Here is a 20468-nt window from a genome sequence, read left to right as displayed (position 1 = left end):
GCACTTTGCAACAATTTAATAATTTATTACATTACAGTAGCATCATGCCAGCAGTCAATAATGCCACTTTAGGCAAAAGTTTTCAGTATTTCCGTTACACATTCTGTTAACAAGAACTCATACATTGGTAAAATTCCTTCTAAGAAAACTTGGCAAATAAAGCTTTGGACTGGAATTGGCATTTCTTTCTCTACTTTTCCTTCCCACCATTTCTTTCTTTTAAACTACAGTATTCATATTTTAAAATATTTTAACTTATTTCATAACATAAAGATAGCAGTTACATTTTTAAATATTTATATTATTTTAAAATGACTCTTTAAGATACAGTTTTAAACCCACGGGCTAGAAATCATACCACTGTTAATTAGCCACATTATTTGGTCTAATATTTTTTCTTTATCATTCTGAAACTGGGTTTATCTAATATATTGATAAATTCATACAATTTGGAAGAGTCAGTTGAAGTCACAAGGACCCAATATGTGCCCTCTTTCATTGAATGCCAGCGAATCTGTTATTCCATTGGCAAAATCATATTGCTGCTCTCCTGTTCATCTCATATTTATAAAAGGATCATGAGGATGCCAAGTGCTAAAAATGGAGATGGTCTAGTGAGTAGAAAATCCCCACCCCAGGGAGCACACATACATCTCTCCCTACAACCTAATAATGTGATGTGTTTTGGAACACAGACATTAGAACTTCATGAAGTTTTAACTGTTGATTCTTTCCCAAGCATCATCAAGTTATGATTTAGGCAATGTATGACTGAAATGCGTTCATTCATCACTCATAGGCACAATCACATAAATATTGCACAAAATATGTCCCTGACTGAAAGTGAGAGGTACAAAAACATATTCCACTCTTCATAAAGAAGTTTGTGAGGAACTACAACTCTGCGATTGTATAAACACGTTTCCTGATAATACACTGACATTCACAAATGGTAGATTGCACCACAGTGTGTAAACATTTTAAGTTGCATAAACTTCTCCTTGATTTTCAAAGATAACATAACACTGTCTACTAAAATTCCTTTTTGTTTCAACTAAGTACTCTCACATTTATTAGTTTATAATAATGTTTGTTATTAAAGTGTTTTCCACTCAAGGAAAAGAAGTAAATTCCTATGTCAGAGTAACCAAGGTGGTTGAAGAATAGGTATTAGCCAGAGACGTCTAGATGGTAACATCAATCTTCAAGCCTCAAAGAAGCTCCATGAACAGAGAGGAATGCCAGGTGTCACACAGCTTTCCTTCACTCTAATTCATTCTTGACCAGAGCCTGTATGCCTGTTCCAGGGACATTTAAACTCTTAAAGGATTTCTTATGATCTTTACTAAATACATTAAGAAGAATGCCAACCAGCGCCCTTTTGTGAACTGGGACAGGAAGTCATGTGATTAAAACAGGTAACATGAACTCTGACTTTAAAATGTATTATAGATACAAATGCTCTAAGCTAGGAAAGGTTTTCCACATCCACAGCCAATGATGGGAGCCTTTCATTCCTCAGAAATAAGCCCTTGTTAGGTCATTGGAAAAGAGTACAACTGCTGCAGCTCACGATGCAATATCTTCACGAGCCCAGAGCATATACAAATCCTAAGGGAACTGCCACAGTACAGTGCTCATTCTTGGCACCAGAACAAATGAAACACACTTTATCCTGCACATACCTGCCAGAGCAGGCCACTTTCCTCTTCTGTGAGATTTAAAAAGCTCCCCCAAAAGGTTATTACTCCCATCACCAATACACAGAAAATGAAGGAAAGGCTGTTTGCAGTTCTCAGCCTTTAAACAGCTCTAAATGTCAGTACTCATAGTGGCATATTACAAAGTAATAAACAGTGCACACTTGAGGGCAAAGCACATATTGAGCTCTTGAAGAGCTCACTGTGATTAAGATGAGATCAAACATAATAGCAGAACATAAGCAAATTTTATCTGAATTCTATAATGAATATGCACACTGCAATAACATTAAAAAAGCATGGGAGCCTATTTCAAACCAGCGAGAAGAGTTTTGTGCGACGACTGGGTCTTTGTGTGTTTGAACTCCCACCATGTAAGGGCAAACTCAATATGCATGCTAATGCCCTACAATTATGAAATTAAAAAAGAAAAATGCTAAAGGATGCCAGAGTGAACATCAGTGAGAGCCACAGAGACCCACTCTCCTTTAATTTTCTACAAATAAACTTAAACTATAAATTAGAAACACAAATAATCATGAGTGGCTGTAACATTCAAATGAAGTACATGAATTGTGTAGGAGATTAACCCCGTAACTTTGTTTCATTTTTAACAATGTCTTGAGCAGCTCTTTGATGATGGTGGTATTTATCTCCTTCCTCTGGGCAGCCAAGCCCAGCAAAAGCATGGCACACAGGGGTTTCTGCCCAAGCCTGGGTGCTCTTGGTGGTCCTGCATCTCACCAAGGAGCTGCACGATTGGCTGTGCAGTAGGGTTGTCCTGGGAAGAACCCTCCCTGGCTTCTCCTTGTGCAGGCTCCACGCTGTTGGTGAGGCTCACCTCACAAAGATCTTTGGAGAGAGGGAGGCGGGGATCTGAGTGGAGTGATAGCCCCCCATGCTCCTGCCTGCTCACCCCACCTGGGGGCTCTACTCACCACCATGCATGTCGGCAGCCCCAAGCTCCTGGGGGGCTGGGGCTCCTGGACCGGGTTCAGCAGCAGGGTTCCGGGCAGCGGCCAGGAATTTGCCGTGCCCCTCGTTATAGTTGGCACAAGCCGCAACACCATCTCCTGCAGCTCCAGCAGCTTCACCTGAAGGGAGGGGTGCTCAGCTGTCAGGCCGCTGCTGGCACTCACCCTCATGCCCACCCCCACCCGCACCCCCACCCCTACCCCCACAGGGATGTTGCACACCCTACCTTCCCCTCCTCCTTGTCCTGGGCCAGCCTGATGATGTCCTCCTCCAGGTGCTGCGTCTTTGGCACTGCCCCCTGGCTCTGTTAGAAGGCGATGCACTTTCCTGCGGGAGGAAAGGGCTCAGACGCTGGGGCCCCTCCCACAGCCCTGCAGCTCCCCCTGCCGTGCCCTGGTCTCCCACTCACTGATGGCATCTCTCTCTCCAGTACTGGATGAATCGAACTTCCAGTTTCTCCACATGTTCCCTCAGGTCCGCCTTCTCCTCCAGGAGGTCCATAAGGCCGCTCTGGAGCCAAAATTATGGGGTCACATCTCAGCAGCGACCTGCCTCACCCCTGCCCTTCTTGGCCCATGCTAGGACTCACTCACCTCCAGCTTCTCCATGACTTCCCGCAGGGCCCGGAGGGTCTCCCCACTCACAGACTCGCCCCCAGCCCCCGAGGCTGGGGCTGCTGCCTCTGGCTCCTTCTGGGCTGAGGTGACCGTCTCCGTCACCTGGCCCAGCTTCTCCTGCAGCTCCTTTACTTGCTGCTCCCACTGCAGGGCGCTCTTGTCCTCGTTCTTCTGGACAGAGAGAAGCAAGTTCTGCAGCTGGAGACCCCAGAACTTGGTGTCTGCCTCCCATGGCACCGGGAAGGGTGGAGGCAGGTTAGAAAAATACTCTCCTCTCTCCCACAGCCACCAGAGCAAAGCTCTGGCTCACGGGTGCCTTTGAAGGTAATATTTCATGTGAGGGCTGCACTGCCCCATTTTGCAGGTGGGGAAACAAAGGCCTGGAGGGCTAGGGAGGAGGGCAGGCTCCCCAGGTGAGGCAACCCACCAGCTCCTTGTAGTCACTCTGTGGCTCGGCCAGCTGCTGAAGCCTCTTCTCCTGTTCCCGAAGCCTCTCCTGCTGCTCCTGAAGCCTCTCCTCCTGCTCGCGAAGCCTCTCCTTTTGCCCACGGTTCAGGAGATTGATGCGCCGATTGTTTTCCACCTGAGCCTGGAGCTCTCCTGCCACTCTCTCCAGCTCCTTCCTCAGGTCTTGCAGCTCCACCTCAGAGGGCACTGCTGGGGGATCCAGGAGCAGTGGTTCAGCTGAGAAAGGAAGCAGACCATAAGGGCCTCTGGATTCTCAAAACAAAAAAACAAAAAACAACAAAACACCCTCCTCTTGGCGCACAGCTCCTCTCAGGCCCCCCAAACTTGGCCTCACTGCTAATGATTCCTCGCACCCGGATGGTAGCCAATCTTCCAAACCACTTTCAGATAGAGAGCACTGTGGGTGGCTGACAATGGGCCCTCTTTGCTCATTAGGACACTGAGGCTCATGGAGATGACAAGACTTGTCTCCTGGCACAGACCTCTTTCCCTCTGCCTCAAAGCCCTGCCATCCACCCACCTTCCTGGGGCATTCTAAGCCACCCCCACAGCCCTCTGATGCCAGTCCTGCTGCCAGGTCATGCCAGTCACATCTTACCCGTCTGGTTTTTGAGTTTGGACAAACTCCTCTCCAGCTCTTCTACCCGATGCGTATCATGCTTCTTCGCCTCCTTCAATGTGCAAACCTGCCCAAAGCACAGGGGGAAAGGGCCCTGGAGAGAGGGGCTGGTGGCTGGACAGGCTCCCATCTCCCTCTCTGCCCCCACCTCCACAAAGCCCAGACCCAGGACCACCTCTGGCTGCACTATTCCCATTTTAAAGATGCCCAGAAAGATCCAGTGACCTATCTAAGTTGTTGGGGGGGCGGGAGGCTGAAGGGTCAGATCTCACCTCCTGCGACATTTTCCTCATCCTCTGCTGCCACTGGGCCCTCTCTCCTTTTATTTGTAGTGCATATTGATCTCTCTCCAGCTGGACTTCTTTAAGTGACTCCTTCAACTGCAAGAATGGGCACAGAAGTTAGGAAAGGCTGTCACTGGTCCTCACCTGCTCCTGGCCACTTGGGGTCATCTTCCTTCCACATCCCTCCCTCTGCAAAACCTCACCTGTGTCACGTGTCGTTTCAGCAGTATCTGCTCCCTTATGGACTGCTCTAACTGCATCTTCATAAGTGCTTTACTGCGGCTCGAGAACTGGATGGTGAAGAGTGAGAAGTTTCGATCTGGGGAGCCTGGGCCATTCCACACAGTGCCCCTTAAAAGGGCTAGGGCTAAACCCAATATACAGCTTGGCCAGTAAAGACCAAGGCATTTCCAAGCCCGTGGTCTGGTTTTGAAAAAAACTCAGTGAAGTTGGAAGGGACGAGGAGAGAGGTCAGATAATATTGCTATTGTTATGACTATCACTGTTGGAACCTTTATGGAGAGCTTCAGCAGGTACCTCGCTAGCAATCCCATTGAATCCTCGCAACCACCATGGGAGACAGTTACTATGATTACCTCTCTTGGGTAGATGAAAAAACATGGAGTATTTGAGGTTAAGTGCTTGCCTAAGATCACTTAGGCAGAGCTAGGATTTGAACACCCAGGTCTATCAGATTCTCTAAGCCCATTTTTCTTGCTTGGGGTGGGGGCAGAGTCAGGAAGGGAAAAATTAATCTTTTATTCACTTTTTGAAAGGATGATACATTCACATAGTCCAAAACTCAGAAGGTATAAAAGGGAAGTATCTCCTAGCCACCCCGTTGCTCTCTTCTGAGTTGTTTATGGACACTTGCAGACATGTTTTATGTATATTATCATAGTGTGTACACACACACACACACACACACACGTTTCCTCTCTCTACAGAAAAGGTAACATACTAAAGGTACCCTTCTGTACCTTCACAGTATAAGTACCCAATACCCCACACCCCACCTAGGACTTGGCCAAGACCACGGCCAGGTAAGGGCAGGACAGCCACTTGGCCTCCAAGCTCTGCATCCAGTGCTCGCTCCCCACCGTGCCCCCCAACTCACCCACAGCAGCTGACTCAGCCTCAGGCTGCCTCTAACAACCATACACAAAAGCAGTGAGAAATGGCCATGCTGCCTTCTGGGCAGGACACTCCATCCTGCAGAAGGGACCTTTAGGCTCACTCCTCCATCTGCGAAGCCGGGCTCCCAGGGGACAGCGCAGGTGGTTGGACTCACCCCATCTGGCTTCTTCTGCGTGGCGGCGACAGCACAGAGAGCCCGCTCTAACTCTCCTGTACGCTGTGATGAACGTTGCAGGCGGCCGGCCAGATCCCTGGACTCTTCTGTAATGACAGAGTTGAGATGGTGCTCAAAGGACTCCCCCTACAGACCTGTCAAAGTGCCAGGTTGAAGGATGACAGGGTGCCCAGATTCTCACCTTCAAAGTATCTGAGAGAACGTTTCGTGCGATACAGGTCCGTATTTAGTTTCTTGTTCTCTATGTTCAATCTCTGGATTTGAACCTTTGGGAGAAAAGCCAAGCAAGTGCTGAAATGGAAAGAAACACTCTCCGGAGGACAGGAGGAAACTTCACACCCTCCACTCACCTCTAGCTCCCTTTGGGCTTTCTGTTTCTCACTGTTTGCTTCCTTTTCCTATAAGACGAGGAAGACAGAGCTCTTACCAGGGAGAGGCAGAGATGGCACAGCAAGAGACACGCCCCCAGAATGCCACCAATGCCCCAGGACAGACCCACCCATGGGACCAGGTTATCAGGGGCCCTGTGGGGATGGGGTGGAATCTGAGGAGTGAGCCTTCTTCCCCAGGCTGGGAGTAGGCGAGACGAGACTGGGGCCTCTACATCTGAGTGTCCCCCAAACCCAGCAGTCACGTCATGAGCACACAAAGAAATCACGTTACTTCTTCCAGCTGATGTTCCACTTGTTTCTTCTGTTGTTTCTGTGGGGAGAGTCAAATTAAGGTGATGGAGGGTGGCCCCCTCAACTCTATTCCCCAGACAGGAAGCGGTAGGCAGGGGCCAGGAATGGATTATAAAGGCAAAGTTCTCAGACCCAATGGGAACAGGAACTGTTCCTAAGCTCCCAAGGACAGAGGATTTGGGTCTTTGTTGGTTTTCAGCCACAGCCACAGAACTCAAAGTATGAATCAGGAATCTCTAGAGAAGACAGTAACATAAACCTCTAGAGATGGAGTTTGAGAAAAGCTCCCCCTGCTGCCAGCTTGTGATTTAGAAAAGTGCGTTCATTCAGTAAACATTTACTGAGCACATACGGGCCAGGTATGGTTCTTCACAGCAGATATAGGATGAAAAGGACAGACAGGAGCCCTTGGCCCTGAGGTTTCCATTCTAGGGGGCCTTTAAATCTCAGACTCTCAGAGCTAACAGAGACCTTTGATACTCACTACCTCCTCTGGAAACATGAGCCCAAAAAGGAGAGGTGGCTTGTCCAGAATCAAAGATCAAATTAGGGACTGAGTCATGGCAGAAATACAGGGCCCCTGACAACCAGTCAGGCCAGCACTTCCCCAAGAGGCAACAATGCCAGGGCATGTATAGTAAGGACTCGAGTAGGGACCTCTGGAGAGGAGAGAGTCGGCAAAGAGGGCAGCAAAAGAAGAGCCATGCTGCATGCCCTGGGGTCCCTCCAGGTGAGTCCTGGGTGCCCCAGCTCCCTATCTGCCCTTGGTGCCAGGGGCCCCCAGCCCCCTTCTTCAGGGCCCCAAGGGGAAACTGGAGCCTAGGATTGGCAGCGTGGAAACAGGGGACCCCACTGGACTCTTACCAAAGATTTGATGGTGTTATTCAGTCGACTGATTTTTACGGACCTCGAGTCCAGGACTGCTGCTTGTTCTTGGCGTGGGCTCTGAGGCGCATGCAGAGAGGAGGAGGTGGAGGAGGAGTTGGGGGAGAGGTAGAGAGAACAATCATTAGGGCTGGGGTGTGTGTGCGCTGTCTCAGCTGGCAGAGGGGCACCCAGTCCCCGCGGTGGGAGGAGGTTGGAGGGCTGGCCTGCGGGGTCACTGCACCTCCACCCAGAGCCTCCTACCTCCAGATCCTTCAGGGTAGCAGATGATGTAGGGCCCTCCCCGTGGATACCTGTTGCTGACTACAAGACATGAGAGTGCACACGGAGATGTTCTGTCCCAATCATTGTCTGAGCCCTCCGACTTTCTTTCTTCCCCATCAACTGGCAACATTTTCTTTTCTGCCTGTCTTGGACCCTTTGTCCCATAACTCCTTTATGCTAACTTCTCTCATGGTTCTTATCTCCCCACCATCCCATCCTGGGGCCCTTTCAGTGACTCCTGATGGCAAGTGACTGTTCTCATTGTCCTGGCTTCCCCTTGAGACTGGGGATGAGGAAACTCAAACAGCAAAGACCATATCCTGGGTGTCCTGGGTGTTGACAGCAGGCCATGTACTAGGGATTAACATAAAATCAACAATTATAAATCTCATTTAAACTGCACAAATACAAGTCCAACAATACCACCTCTATTATACAGATGTGAAAAGAGAGGCCCAAAGAGCTCAAGCAACTTGCCATAAATCATATCCCTAGCAGACGGAGAGGCAGGATTCAAACCCAGAATTCTTTTCTTTTTTGAAACGGAGTCTCTGTCTTCCAGGCTGGAGTGCAGTGGCGTGATCTCGGCTCACTGCAAGCTCTGCCTCCTAGGTTCACGCCATTCTCCTCCCTCAGACTCCGCAGAAGCTGGGACTACAGGCGCCCGCCACCACGCCTGGCTTATTTTTTGGTATTTTTTAGTAGAGACGGGCTTTCACCGTGTTAGTCTGGATGGTCTCGATCTCCTGACCTTGGGATCCACCTGCCTTGGTCTCCCAAAGTGTTGGGATTACAGGCGTGAGCCACCGTGCCCGACCAAATCCAGAATCCTTAAGCACTACCCAACAGTCCATCCACAGTCTTAACAACTGCCCTCTACTGCCCCTTGGGCCCCCTGTCCCCAGGAGCCTGTCCAGGCGAGACTCACAGCCTCAGATGAGTGGCAACCACCAGAAGTGGCTGTCTCAGGGCTACTGCCATTTGCTTTCCTGTTCCTCTTCGCTGCTGCTGGAACACCAGGGCTGTTTCTCTGCCAATATTCTTTTAACTGTGGGAAAGAAGAGCAGTAATACTCATGAGAAACATCAGCCCCTACAGCCACATCCTCCTTTATAGTTTTTATAAAAGACTCTTATATACCATCTGATTTAATGACACCAACAACTCTATAAGGTGTCACAATCATTTAGGGACTGAGAGGGATTGATATCATGGCTAGAAAAAAGAAAAAAGAAAAAGAAAAAGGTGATACTGGAACTTGGAAGCTCAGTCTTCTGACTCTAAGCTCTGGGGTTTTGCCAAGAATCAGCAGCTGCCAGGGACTAAACCCAGAGGCAGAGGTAGAAAAGTATACATTAAGTAGGCAGGAGCTGTATGTCATGTGGTTTAGAGTTGTACATCCTCACACGTCTGTTAGTGGGAAGAAGTGCCCCAGTACCTCCCAAACTTTTATATCAACGTGTCCTCATGGCAGAAGGCAGCCTTTTAGTGAAATCTGGGAATTTATCAGAAAGAGGACAAACCAAGCCTCATTTCAGAGAGAGGTCTGGTATACTCTTAGAAACCTATGGGACTGCCATCCCTAAGTACATTCATGTTTTTTCTCTTGATCTCAAGAGAATCAGAGGAAACTGATGCTTCAGAAAGGTGTCCCACATTTATCCTGTGGTACTCAAAGTACCCAAGGTTGAGATAATATGAGGAAGATTCAAGCTGTCAAGTTCAGTTTCCCAAGATCTATTCCACAGAAGATGAGCAAATCTCACTTCAGAGACCACTGACTGAAGGGCAGTCTGGTCCCAGAACCATGGAGAATTAGAATATGAGGTGGAGAACTCAGAAAAAAATGTTAAAATCTCTCTGGAAAGTAGAAGCCTGGGAGAAAACCAAACCAAAGCCATTCTCCCATCGCCACCCAGAGATACTGTCAACGTTTTGAGCTCACGGGGGAAGGTAGGCTTTTCCCACTGTCAATGTCTTTTAAGGGAGTCAGGCAGCCTGAAACCTCTTGCTCCTGGGTCCCATAGTCTCCATTCCCCTTCCAGCTGGAAATTTCTGCTGTGACCAGAAGAACCAGAAACGGTGTGACAACGTTTAGGGGACTGGGTCATAAGACCAAGGCCAGTCTTGCAGTAATGACAGTTAGTAGGCAGACTGTGACATCACTACATTCCACTCCTCCTAGTGCGGGGGAGGGACCACATCAGCGCGATGTCTGAGTCGCCGCTCCACGATGCGGGAGGGAAACACAGGGTTGTGACCCAGGTCCTTGGAGATGCCAGCACAAAGAGCCCAGGGAGGTCGACCTTGAGGCAGCAGGAGGGGAGGGCAGAGTCTGCAGCAGGGAGCCCCAGGAGTCACCAGCCCAAAGTCACCCAGGGACAAGCGGTGAGGGCGGGGCCTGGGGGGCCCAGGTCCTTGGAGACGTGAGCCCAAAGAGCCCAGGGAGGTCCAACTTGGGGTGGCAAGAGGTGAGGGCCCAGTAATGGAGTGGGGAGCCCCAGGAGTCACCCGTCCAAAGTCACCCTGGGGTGATTGGCGAGGGCAGGGACTGAGCTGTTTGCTGAAGGGGCAGGGCTGACTGACAAGACTTTTGTAGGGGGAGCCCAGAAGCGCCGGTGTTGGGGGGCAAAGTCCAGTGTGCCTCAGGAGTAGTATGGACTCTGGCAGCGGTCTTGTCGTCAGAGGGGATCTGTGGCTGAGTTGGGGAGTCATGACCTGGTACGTCTTTACCTTTTTCTTGGCTGCAGCTAATTTGCTCTGTCGAGTTTCTTCTGCCATTGTGGGGTGGGGAGGGAGGCGGGGTTGGGGCCACGTCAGCGAAATCCCAGCGAGCACCGATCAACACCTCCAGTCACCTAGCAGGCAGCTGCGTAACTGAGCCAGAGGAGGCGTAACCAGGGCCACAGTAGAATGCGGAATAGGGGTGTGGCCTTAATGCTCCAAGCCCATTGGTCAATGAGAAAGACGAAGTGGAAAGGGGGCGTGGCCAGGCAGCAGTGTGTCCAGAGGGACCTGTGGCTCATTAGGAAAGCTGCCCATGCAACCACTGTCCCCACCCACTCTGAGAGAGGGGAGGGCCTGGCTTTTGCTTTAAAACCTTTAAGACTTTAAAAAACATATGTGTGTACACTTTATATATATGTGTGTGTCTCTCTGTGTGTATCTATGTGTTCCTCCAGAGCTGTCTTCATCAACCAGCTTCTATGCAAGGTCTATGATTTTGGCCTATACCTTTCATCTTCAAATACTGTACAAAAATTACCAGTATTACCTGAACTGAGATACAGATCCTACAAAAGTGGGAAATCCATAGCATGCTTGATGATTAATGAAGCAGACTATATTATCCAACATTCCAATAAGATAAAATAATCAAAATGATTCCTTTTTTGGAAAAATGTTTCTCTTATTCTCCTACATTATTATTAAGCTTTTTTTTTAAAAACAGGAAAGATGGTTAATATCTGTAAAAACACAAAGCTTTTGGGCTGGGTGCGGTGACTCACACCTGTAATCCCAGCACTTTGGGAGCCCGAGGTGGGTGGATCACCTGAGGTCAGGCAGTAGAAGTGTGAGCCATCACACCCGGCCAGCTTCATTTTAGAACTCTTTCCCCAGCACTCCATATGTTATGAATAATTCCTTTCTTCTTGTTTGGATAGCATTTTAGTCATATCTCTATTACCCCACTTGTCACATGATAATCAGTGGCTCACCCATCCATCTCCCTTGATTGCTCATGGGCTCCTTGAGAAGAGTCTGATTTTCAGCACCTTGAACAGTGTGCGACACATACATGCTTCATATGCAGAGAAGGAAATGATTTCACTACAGCGTAATTATTCCCAGAATTCAATGTCTGTATTTCTAAATTGTTCCAGATACTCTGCCAACAACCTGAGAATGTTATGTTTTTTCCCCAAAACTTCCATCCATTACTGTGTGTCTATGGTCATAGTTAACTTGATTGTGACGTCACCTTTGGCCAAACCCATTAATAGATTTTTTTTAGGTGATTTTTAATTTTAATTTTTGATTTTGATCATTTCTTTTCTGTTTTTTAAAGCTAGCAGTGTTTGATAAACTTCAACATCTCTATATCCCTGTGTCTTTGACCCTGCTGGTCTCTGCTTGGAATAGTGTCTCAAGGTTTTAGTCACTTGGAAAAAATTTCTACTCACCCTTAAAGAATCAGCATAAATAGGCTGGGCATGGTGGCTCATGCCTATAATCCCAGCACTTTGGGAGGTGAAAGTGGGCAGATCACCTGAGGTCAGTAGTTCCAAGACTAGCCTGCTCAACATGGTGAAACCCCGTCTCTACTAAAAATACAAAAAATAGCTGGGCATGGTGGCAGAGGCCTGTCATCTCAGCTACTCGGGAGGCTGAGGTAGGATAATTGCTTGAACCTGGGAGGCAGAGGTTGCAGTGAGCTGAGATCGTGCCATTGCACTCCATCTTGGGTGACAGACTGAGACATCATCTCAAAAATAAAAGCTTAAATAATACCTTCTCTGAGAAGCCTTTATATTTTCCTATTCTTTCAGGAAGTGTTGAAAATTCCTCAACTTTTGAAACATTTATGCCTCTATTACTATGTATCAGGCAGTCAACTGAGTGCCTAGGATAGAAAGATGAAACCGTAGATCCTGCCCTTATGGAGTTCATGGTCTAGTATGGAAAACAGCCATATGAACAAATAACCACACTATAGGTCTTCAGAGCTCAAGTCCTATGCTAAATACTGTGAAATTAATGTTCTGTGAGGTTTTGAAAGTACTAGGGCCAGAGACAATATGGCTGCTTGGATGACTTTCCATCCAAGTTAACATTCGGCCCTCATCACAAAGGGAATACATGTGTGCCTCTTCCTTGCAACCCACCAGTGCCTAACACATCATATCACCACTTTTGAAATTAGGAAACAGGCTCAGAAGTCCAAGAGCTTGACCAAAGTAACTCAGCTGGTAGGTAGCAGAGCCAGGTCAGTATGATTCTTCTTCAATATCCTGCCAGCTACATGGGCAAGTGGCCTCAAAATCAACAAAAGTAAAGGTGGACATGCATCAGTGGAGAGAGGCTCAAAAGGAGGATTTTATACACAAGAATAGAACAGAAATATTCTGGAAGTATATCTGTGCATGTGAAGCAGGAGGGGGCACACCAGGTTTCACCCTGGCCAAGTGAATCTATAATTCCAACCTAGGCCTCGCCCCCTGAGCTCCAGACTTAGCTATCTGTCTTTCTTACTCTAATATAAAATCCACAGGGCAGGACCTTAATCTCTAGCTTGTTCACACAGATTAAAGAAGAGTCTCGCTTATAGTAAGTACTTAATAAATACATGAATGAATAAGTAAATGATCAAAGAAGCTAAAGAAACATTCCACACTCTTGGGGGAAGGGATTATCATGAAACAGACCCTAGCAGTCACTTACAAATACAGTTGACCCTCATTATTTGTGTATCCCATATTTGCAAATTAGCTTACTTGCTAAAATGTCTTTGTACTCCCCAAATTAATACTTGTGGCACTTTCAAGGTGGCTCCTGGATAGACACACAGTAGTGAAAACTCTGTCACTCTTTGCACATGTCCCAAGCTAAGGTCAAATAAAGTGACCTTGGTCTGCTTGTTTCAACTCTCATACAAAGATGACCTGAGCACAGCGACAGTAGAGGACACTGCAGGATAGTGCAAGAAGCTGTGGCTCTGGGGCCAGTTGGACGGGGTCTGAATCATAACACTGGCACCTGTTAGTGGAGCAGCCTCATACAAATCGCTTGCAATTCTGTACTTCCTTTATTCTTTTAGAAATAAAGAAAATTCAATCTACCAGTATGAGTTGTTTTTAGGAATTAAGATGATAACCTACATGACATATGTATTTATGTACATATTTACCCTGGAAACGAGGGTTTGCTATTTGGTTAACTCAGTGTTCCAGGCAACTTTATAGAATATTACTACTGCAAATAATAAGAATTGGCTGTAATTATTTATAAAGAAATAACAGAGATGTAGACAAAACAATTATTTGGATGAGCTAGAGGCAGGCTTCAAGAAGCTTCTGAAGAAACAGAACTTCCGCAGGCACTTAAGGTGTAGAAAAGGTTTACAAGGAGATAGAACGGCACCTACAGAGGGAGGTCCAGGTAGGGTCAGGAAATGGCATTTCAGGAAGTCTAGAGCAGTAGAAGATGAGGCCAGAACATGGTGCCACAGTGCTTCTCTGCACCCTGTATACACCCTGTACTGCAGAACCTCACTCTCCGCATTTAATTCTTGGTTTCCAGTTCTCTCTTGCATTAAACTGTGAGCCCCTCAAGGTCGAGGTCTCTAAGAAGAAGCCATAGCTACAGTCCTCTAAATTTGAAAACAAGTTATTAAACACAGATACACCCAAGAAGACCGTACAAAAATAATGTTGGATTTCAATTGCAGTCATAGAAATTCACAACTGGTATACATTTGCAATCTGCCCAGGATTTTTCTCTGATGACTGCTGTAACTCTGTCATGAACCCTTTTCATTGTTTTAGACACCGAGACATTTGTTAGAATGTTTGGGAAAGACATTCTAAAAGAGCAAGAAAGATCTTGATCTTTTTTGTGTAACTGATTGATTGGTTGACTGACTGAGATGGGATCTCATTATGTAGCCCAGGCTGGTCTAAAACTCCTAGATTCAAGCGATCCTCCTGTCTCAGCCTCCCAAGTGGCTGAGACTACAGGCACATGCCACCATGCTGGGCTCTAGCGTGATGTATTTATAAGGCTTAAACATATGGTTCATTATACAAGGCTGCCACCTCAGAGTAAAGATTTTTTTAAATTCACCCTAATAGACTTATTTCTCTATATGCAAGATACAATTTTACCGTAGTAAAACACAAGGAAACATACTGATATACATATATGTTACAAAGAGGATAAAAAAAGCAATATAATTTTCTCCACAAAAGCTTGCAAAATCCTGGCCAAAACACAGTAAACAGGATGTTAAACTCACAGCTTACATTTCTCCAATGAGACCTATGAAAAACAATGCCAGTTTTTGTACAGTCACAAAGCTAAGCACTGTGAGAATTTACAAGATTTGGTTAACTTGTATATTCTCCCCACCCCGACAGACAAGTCCCAAAGGAGCCTAGCCGTTTTACCCCAACATTTCAATCTCCTCCAACCTCCAAAATAAAACCCTCACAGTCCAATATCTGAATTTATATTTTCAAACGTCCAAAATCTTAATCAAAACAAAGAGCAGTGCATTAGCTTTGCCGCCATAGAATTCTTGGTATAATTTTACTTAGGCACATCACAGATGGTACTATTACCTAAAAACATATGGGTAGAACCAACATTACTAGAAACCAAATCGAATATATTATGCAGGTGAAAGGGAATAGGGAGTGTTGTTTTTAAACAGATTCAACGCTGTGATTCTCCACTCACAGGTTAGGTGCGATCAAATCACATAGTGCTGTCCAGCTAAGTATGTCCTATATTGTATGACAAAGTAGGGTAACCAATTATTTATTGAGGATGCGTTGGGTACACAGAGGCATGCCAGAAGCTGTAAAAGACTTCATTCTTTCCCTCAAGAAACTTCCAAGTTTGTAGACAGCCTGATAGAAGGTAGTCGAAAGCAAATACTTCAAGCAGTATCCATCACAATTGCCTTAGATATTTACTCTACCCTTCTACAAGCCTGAATATTTCAAGACCCCCTTTCCTATCTCCCATGGACTCTATGGCTCAACATTCTTTACAGCCACAGGCTTTCCTGGACTTCACGTTATTATTGAATCAGCATGTCTCACTATCTGCCTCCTTCACCAATTAAAATTCCACTTTACATCCAACCACCACTTTGGCTTTGAAGCCACTGCCTGATACTGACACTTTGTCGATGTAGAATGACGATTCTTATACGTCTCTGTCTACTGATTAGGATCCTACTTTTAGTAGAAACAGTGCCATTGACTTCCAATCAACTAGTTTCAATAATATCCGAAATACTGGATAATATTTGACAATACTCCCAAAACAAATAAAGAGTGATGTTCTCTCAACTACACATATAATCAAATGTGAAATTGAGAAGATGGGGGCACCTTAGGCTCAGAGATTGTATTCAGGCCTTTGTAGATGATGCATTTATTTGACATAATTATGCATTTAAAACATAAGTTAAATTGTCATCAGCCTGAAATTTATAGAGGCTTTTGTTGGTGAGAAACCTATTTTATATATAATCGTTTACCCATAGAAAGGTTTTTGATTAATGTTATCTGTTAAAGACTTCAGTTCACAATATTTCCCCTGTTAATAGTATATATGTTTTTGGAGCTGATCAGGAGAATTCGAGGACCACGTTCTAATTGCTATCTGATGCTATTCTGGGAGGACAATTCATTGGCTTTGGGTTGCTGGGGGTTGGAACTTGAAGGCACGTCTGAGTCTAGAGATCTTGCCACTGACTTTTGGAAAGTCTGTTGATTCTACCTTTGGAAGTGCCTTTACATGCCTTATGGAAGGCCGGGCATGGTGGCTCACACCTGTAATCCCAGCATCTTGGGGTTATTGATGAATAAATCAATTTGGGAAATGCTTGGTAAATTCAACGGGACCTCTCAGAACAATGAATTTATATGGTCACGATGTTTTTTTTTTTTTTTTTCCAAAGAGCATTCGGAAGACTTTCTAGTACACCAGTTTGGGAACTGTTGGTGGAGGAATCAGGGTAATTAGGATTTGGACTATTCCTGGTACAGGTTGTCACCATATTCAAGGAATTGTTCTTAGTCTTTGTATATATCCGAATTAACTATAGCAAATTAACAAGCAGAAATATAAGAATTGGGCCTTGGAGGGAGGGAGAGGGCAAGAGAGGGGTAGATAGAAGTTTCCTATTTTAACTATGGTTCAATTCTAAGCATTCTACAATTTCATTGGATTTTTTAAACTAGGAATTACAAGGGTGTTTAACTTCCAAATTCATGTAGCTTTTGGTTAATCTCTTCATTATTAACTTCTAACCTTAATTGCTTCATATTTAAATTATAAGTTTTATGGTGTGGATGGTATGAATTATTTTTCAATCTTCTGACGTGCTTAATGGATTAATATATAATTAATGTTTCTCCCACAGTCCACATATGCTTGAGAAGAATATAGAATATCTGATTATTGGGTACAGAGGTCTATATTTGTCCATTATATCACGTCCATTCAGGGGTTATTCAAATCTATATGTGGGCATTCTGTGTAACTTACTTATGGTAAGCAGGGTATGTTGAAATCTCCAAATAAAATGGCAGACCTGTCAGTTTCTCCCTGTGGTTATATCATTTTTTCCTCTGTATTTTGAGTCTATTTTGATAGGTAAATAAAATATGAAAATTGCTACATCCTAATTAACAGTCATTTAGCATCAAGTTGTTACTAATGCTTTGTGTTCCAAAATCCTATCTTGTTTGAAACTGAAGCTCCATCACTTGTTTTTGGTTAATGTATACTGGCATATCTTTATCACTCTCTCTCCTTTATACAAACTTTCAATCTTTTCACATCCTCATATTTTCAATAAGATGGATTAAAACGGCTGGATATTGTTTTATTAGTTCCATCTGTCTAACTGGTAACATTAGTCCATTTACATTTGTTGTGACTGATTAATGTGGACTTCCTTCTGTCACCTTTAGAACTTCCATTTCTCTCACTTTCCAATATAATTTTAATATCTCCTCCCGGGATTCCACTAAGACATACTTTAGACCTCATTCTGATCTCCCTCTCCCCGCCAACCCCACCAACTTCTGCCCTATCATTTATCCTCATGTCTGTCTGTGTAACATACGGACTTACTTTTTGGAGATAATGGTCTAACCAATTAATCCTTTCTTCTGGTGTCTAATCCACCCACTCAGTTTCTTATTTCAACAATTCCATTGTATATTTCCTTATTCCATTTTATTCTGAGACAGAGTCTCACTCTGTCACCCAGGCTGGACTGCAGTGGCACGCACCTGCAGCCTTGGCCTCCTGGGCTCAAGTGATCCTCCCACCTCAGCCTCCTGAGTAGCTGGGACTATAGGCTGGCAGGTGCCCCACACACAGCTAACTTTTTTCTTTTTATTTATTTATTTTTGTTTTGGTGGTGGTGGGGTATTTTTTGGAGAAATGAGTTCTCACCATGCTGCCCAGGCTTGTCTGCTACTCTTGGGCTCATGCCATCCTCCCGCCTCAGCGTTGCAAGAAGTGCTGGGATTACAGGTGTGAGCCACCATACCCAGCTATATATTTTATTTCTGTAAGTTCTATTTCATCCGTTTTCCTTTCAGGTCTTCCTCATCATTCCTGGTGGTCTTACTGCTCACTCAATTTTATGAGTCCATCTTTTTTTATATAATAGATTTATTTCACATGTAACTATTTTTTCACAATTCTAATATTTGAAGTCTGTATTCTGTATCTGATAATTCCAAAACCTACAGTCTTTGGGAAACATATTATTCATTGTTTCTGATAATTGTCAAATATATTGGGTTAACCACTTGAATGCTATGATTTCACTGAATTCATAGTTGCCTGCCTTTAGTCTTTGGGAATCCTACAGGCTTAAGTTAGAGATGCTTTCCTACAAAAAGTAACTGTGTCTGCTTCTAATGAGAGCTGTGGAGACAACTAACATGAGACCACTTTACCACCGTACGTAATCCTGACATTCTCTTGGATTCTCTTGGAGAATGTCAGGATTACACAAGGTTCTCAAATTTGGCTCCTCAACCTTGCTCATTTATACACACAAGACTAGACTGCTTAGTATAGGTGGTGACTCACTTCCTCCTACCCTGGAAAAAACAAAACAGATCTCTCATCTGAATGTGATCACAGACTAGGGAATTCCAAAGGTGAATAACTGGAGGCTGTAGGCAGCACGGAAAGACAGGTGTCTTTCCTGACCATAGAAATATGTCAGAAGCTGCCCTAAAGGCTGTGTGCTCCAGGATTTCACTATTTAGCTCAACTACCAGTCCCTCCATAAGAGTGAACGGAAGCTTCTTAGAGCACCATGTTGCCTTTAAACCACAAATTCTTGCTAAAAGTCACGGTCATGGTAAAAAACCTACGGCTTTGGAAGGCTTTCTTGGTAATGTCCTAGAATTAAGGTTAAGCCTGCGTTTCATGGTAACTGAACAGGAAACCAGCCCGACCAACATCCTTCTCCCCCGTGGCTTGCTCTCAGCTCCTCTTGGTCGGGCCTTGGGCAGCCAGACAGTCTGGTTTTAATCCTTGCTCTGCCACCTGTGACCCTGGACAAGTTACCTACCTTCAGTTACCTCATCCACAAGATGCAGATATTAGTAATACCCTCTTTTTAAGTTATTAAGAGGATTGAAAGAGTTAATAAAAAGCAAAAAATAAAAAGACTTCGTAAGCATAGGCACAGAGGGGAGAAAAAAGCAATAATAAAGAAATGATACTTCTATATTTTCTATAGATCATCTGTATAACAAGAAGAAAACAAACCAAATGAAAATGAAACAAATTCTCTCAAAAAGAATTAAGTCAAGACAGGCGGAAGGCTCACAAAGTAATATAAAATATATCTTATGGTTTATGTAAAATTCTTAATAAAATACCTTCTTTGCTCCAAGCTGCACTCTGGCTTTGCCTTTGAGTCAGGTGGCATTTCTTTGTACGATGACTGGTTCTGTCGAGTAGGCACTGCTTCAGCCCTACAGAAAGAAGAAAACATCTCTAGAAAACAGCAGCATTCCTGATTCCCACTTGGGAAGGCCTAACAAAATGGCATATGCCTCAACAGCAGCACATCAGTGTTAAAAAGTCTGGAGTCAAGGGGAAAAAGTAAAATTGGACCATTTTCAGAATCTCACGAAAAACAACAAACTGATGTTCCAAGTGGCCTACATGAGCAAATTAGAACCTTAAATAAAGGTCACTCTTAATGCCTATTCTAACATAGATTCAGCACCAAGTACAGTCTCATTTTACTGGTTTACCTTTTTCATTCTTGAAAGTAGGAGCTATGAAAAAAAAATACTACAATTTCTTTAAGAGAACCTTCTACTTACAACCTAACTTACATAATCAAAACACTCTATTGAAGGTGAAAATTGAGTATTATAAGAAAATAATCACCTGTTTCATCAGAAGTTCAATACATAATGCTCCTCCACCCAATACATACCTTAAAAAGAAAAAAGGAAACACACAAAATTATCTCGAGAATTATTCCTGCTTAAACAATTTCTACATGCCATTACTAAGAAAGTAAGCACACAGTAAACATGAGAAGAGAACATGCAAGTGCAAGCATGAACATACTTTTTAGGGATATAGGACTATGTGTAACTTAAAAACTCTATTGGTATTACTCTCATGTAATTCCTCTGAAATTCTAGTCAATTGTTTGAAATGGCTCTTAGAACAGAATACTTTGAATTTTTATGATATCAAAAACTAAGAACTTAGCCAAGTATTCCAAAGAATAGGAATAGTAAGTATACTTAGTAAGTATTCCAAAGAATAGGGGCAGAAGAACGCATTTCCTTAAAGTACTACCTCAGAATTCAATTCAGTAATTCCGATGTTGCCTGTAACATCAGAAAACAACTTCCTTAAAAGCATA

The 20468-nt window shown here is 44.5% G+C and overlaps 1 protein-coding gene across 8 annotated transcripts; it reads right to left on the bottom strand.

The window, feature by feature from the left end:
• On the bottom strand, positions 1-10706 carry LOC129050323 (golgin subfamily A member 8B-like). 8 transcript variants are annotated; one of them, XM_054532306.1, is made up of 16 exons: positions 10541-10706; positions 8736-8855; positions 7523-7603; positions 6639-6677; positions 6326-6373; positions 6157-6241; positions 5955-6061; positions 4867-4953; positions 4652-4759; positions 4359-4446; positions 3720-3976; positions 3269-3490; positions 3085-3185; positions 2902-3002; positions 2639-2794; positions 1-2576 (listed from the first exon to the last, which is right to left on the bottom strand). In XM_054532306.1, exons 1-16 carry the CDS (start codon positions 10586-10588, stop codon positions 2350-2352), a joined length of 1875 nt encoding a protein of 624 aa, XP_054388281.1. In that variant the 5' UTR covers positions 10589-10706; the 3' UTR covers positions 1-2349. The 8 variants fall into 8 exon arrangements, with proteins under 8 accessions (XP_054388281.1, XP_054388282.1, XP_054388284.1 ...); XM_054532307.1 differs by having other exon boundaries at positions 1-2552; XM_054532309.1 differs by having other exon boundaries at positions 1-2552; positions 2642-2794.
• Between the last annotated feature and the right edge of the window lie 9762 nt (positions 10707-20468).

This window comes from Pongo abelii, chromosome 16, assembly GCF_028885655.2.
Source record: "Pongo abelii isolate AG06213 chromosome 16, NHGRI_mPonAbe1-v2.0_pri, whole genome shotgun sequence".
NCBI classification, from domain to species: domain Eukaryota; kingdom Metazoa; phylum Chordata; class Mammalia; order Primates; family Hominidae; genus Pongo; species Pongo abelii.
Note: the sequence above shows the minus strand (reverse complement) of the source record. Positions and strands in the feature narration are given on the sequence as shown.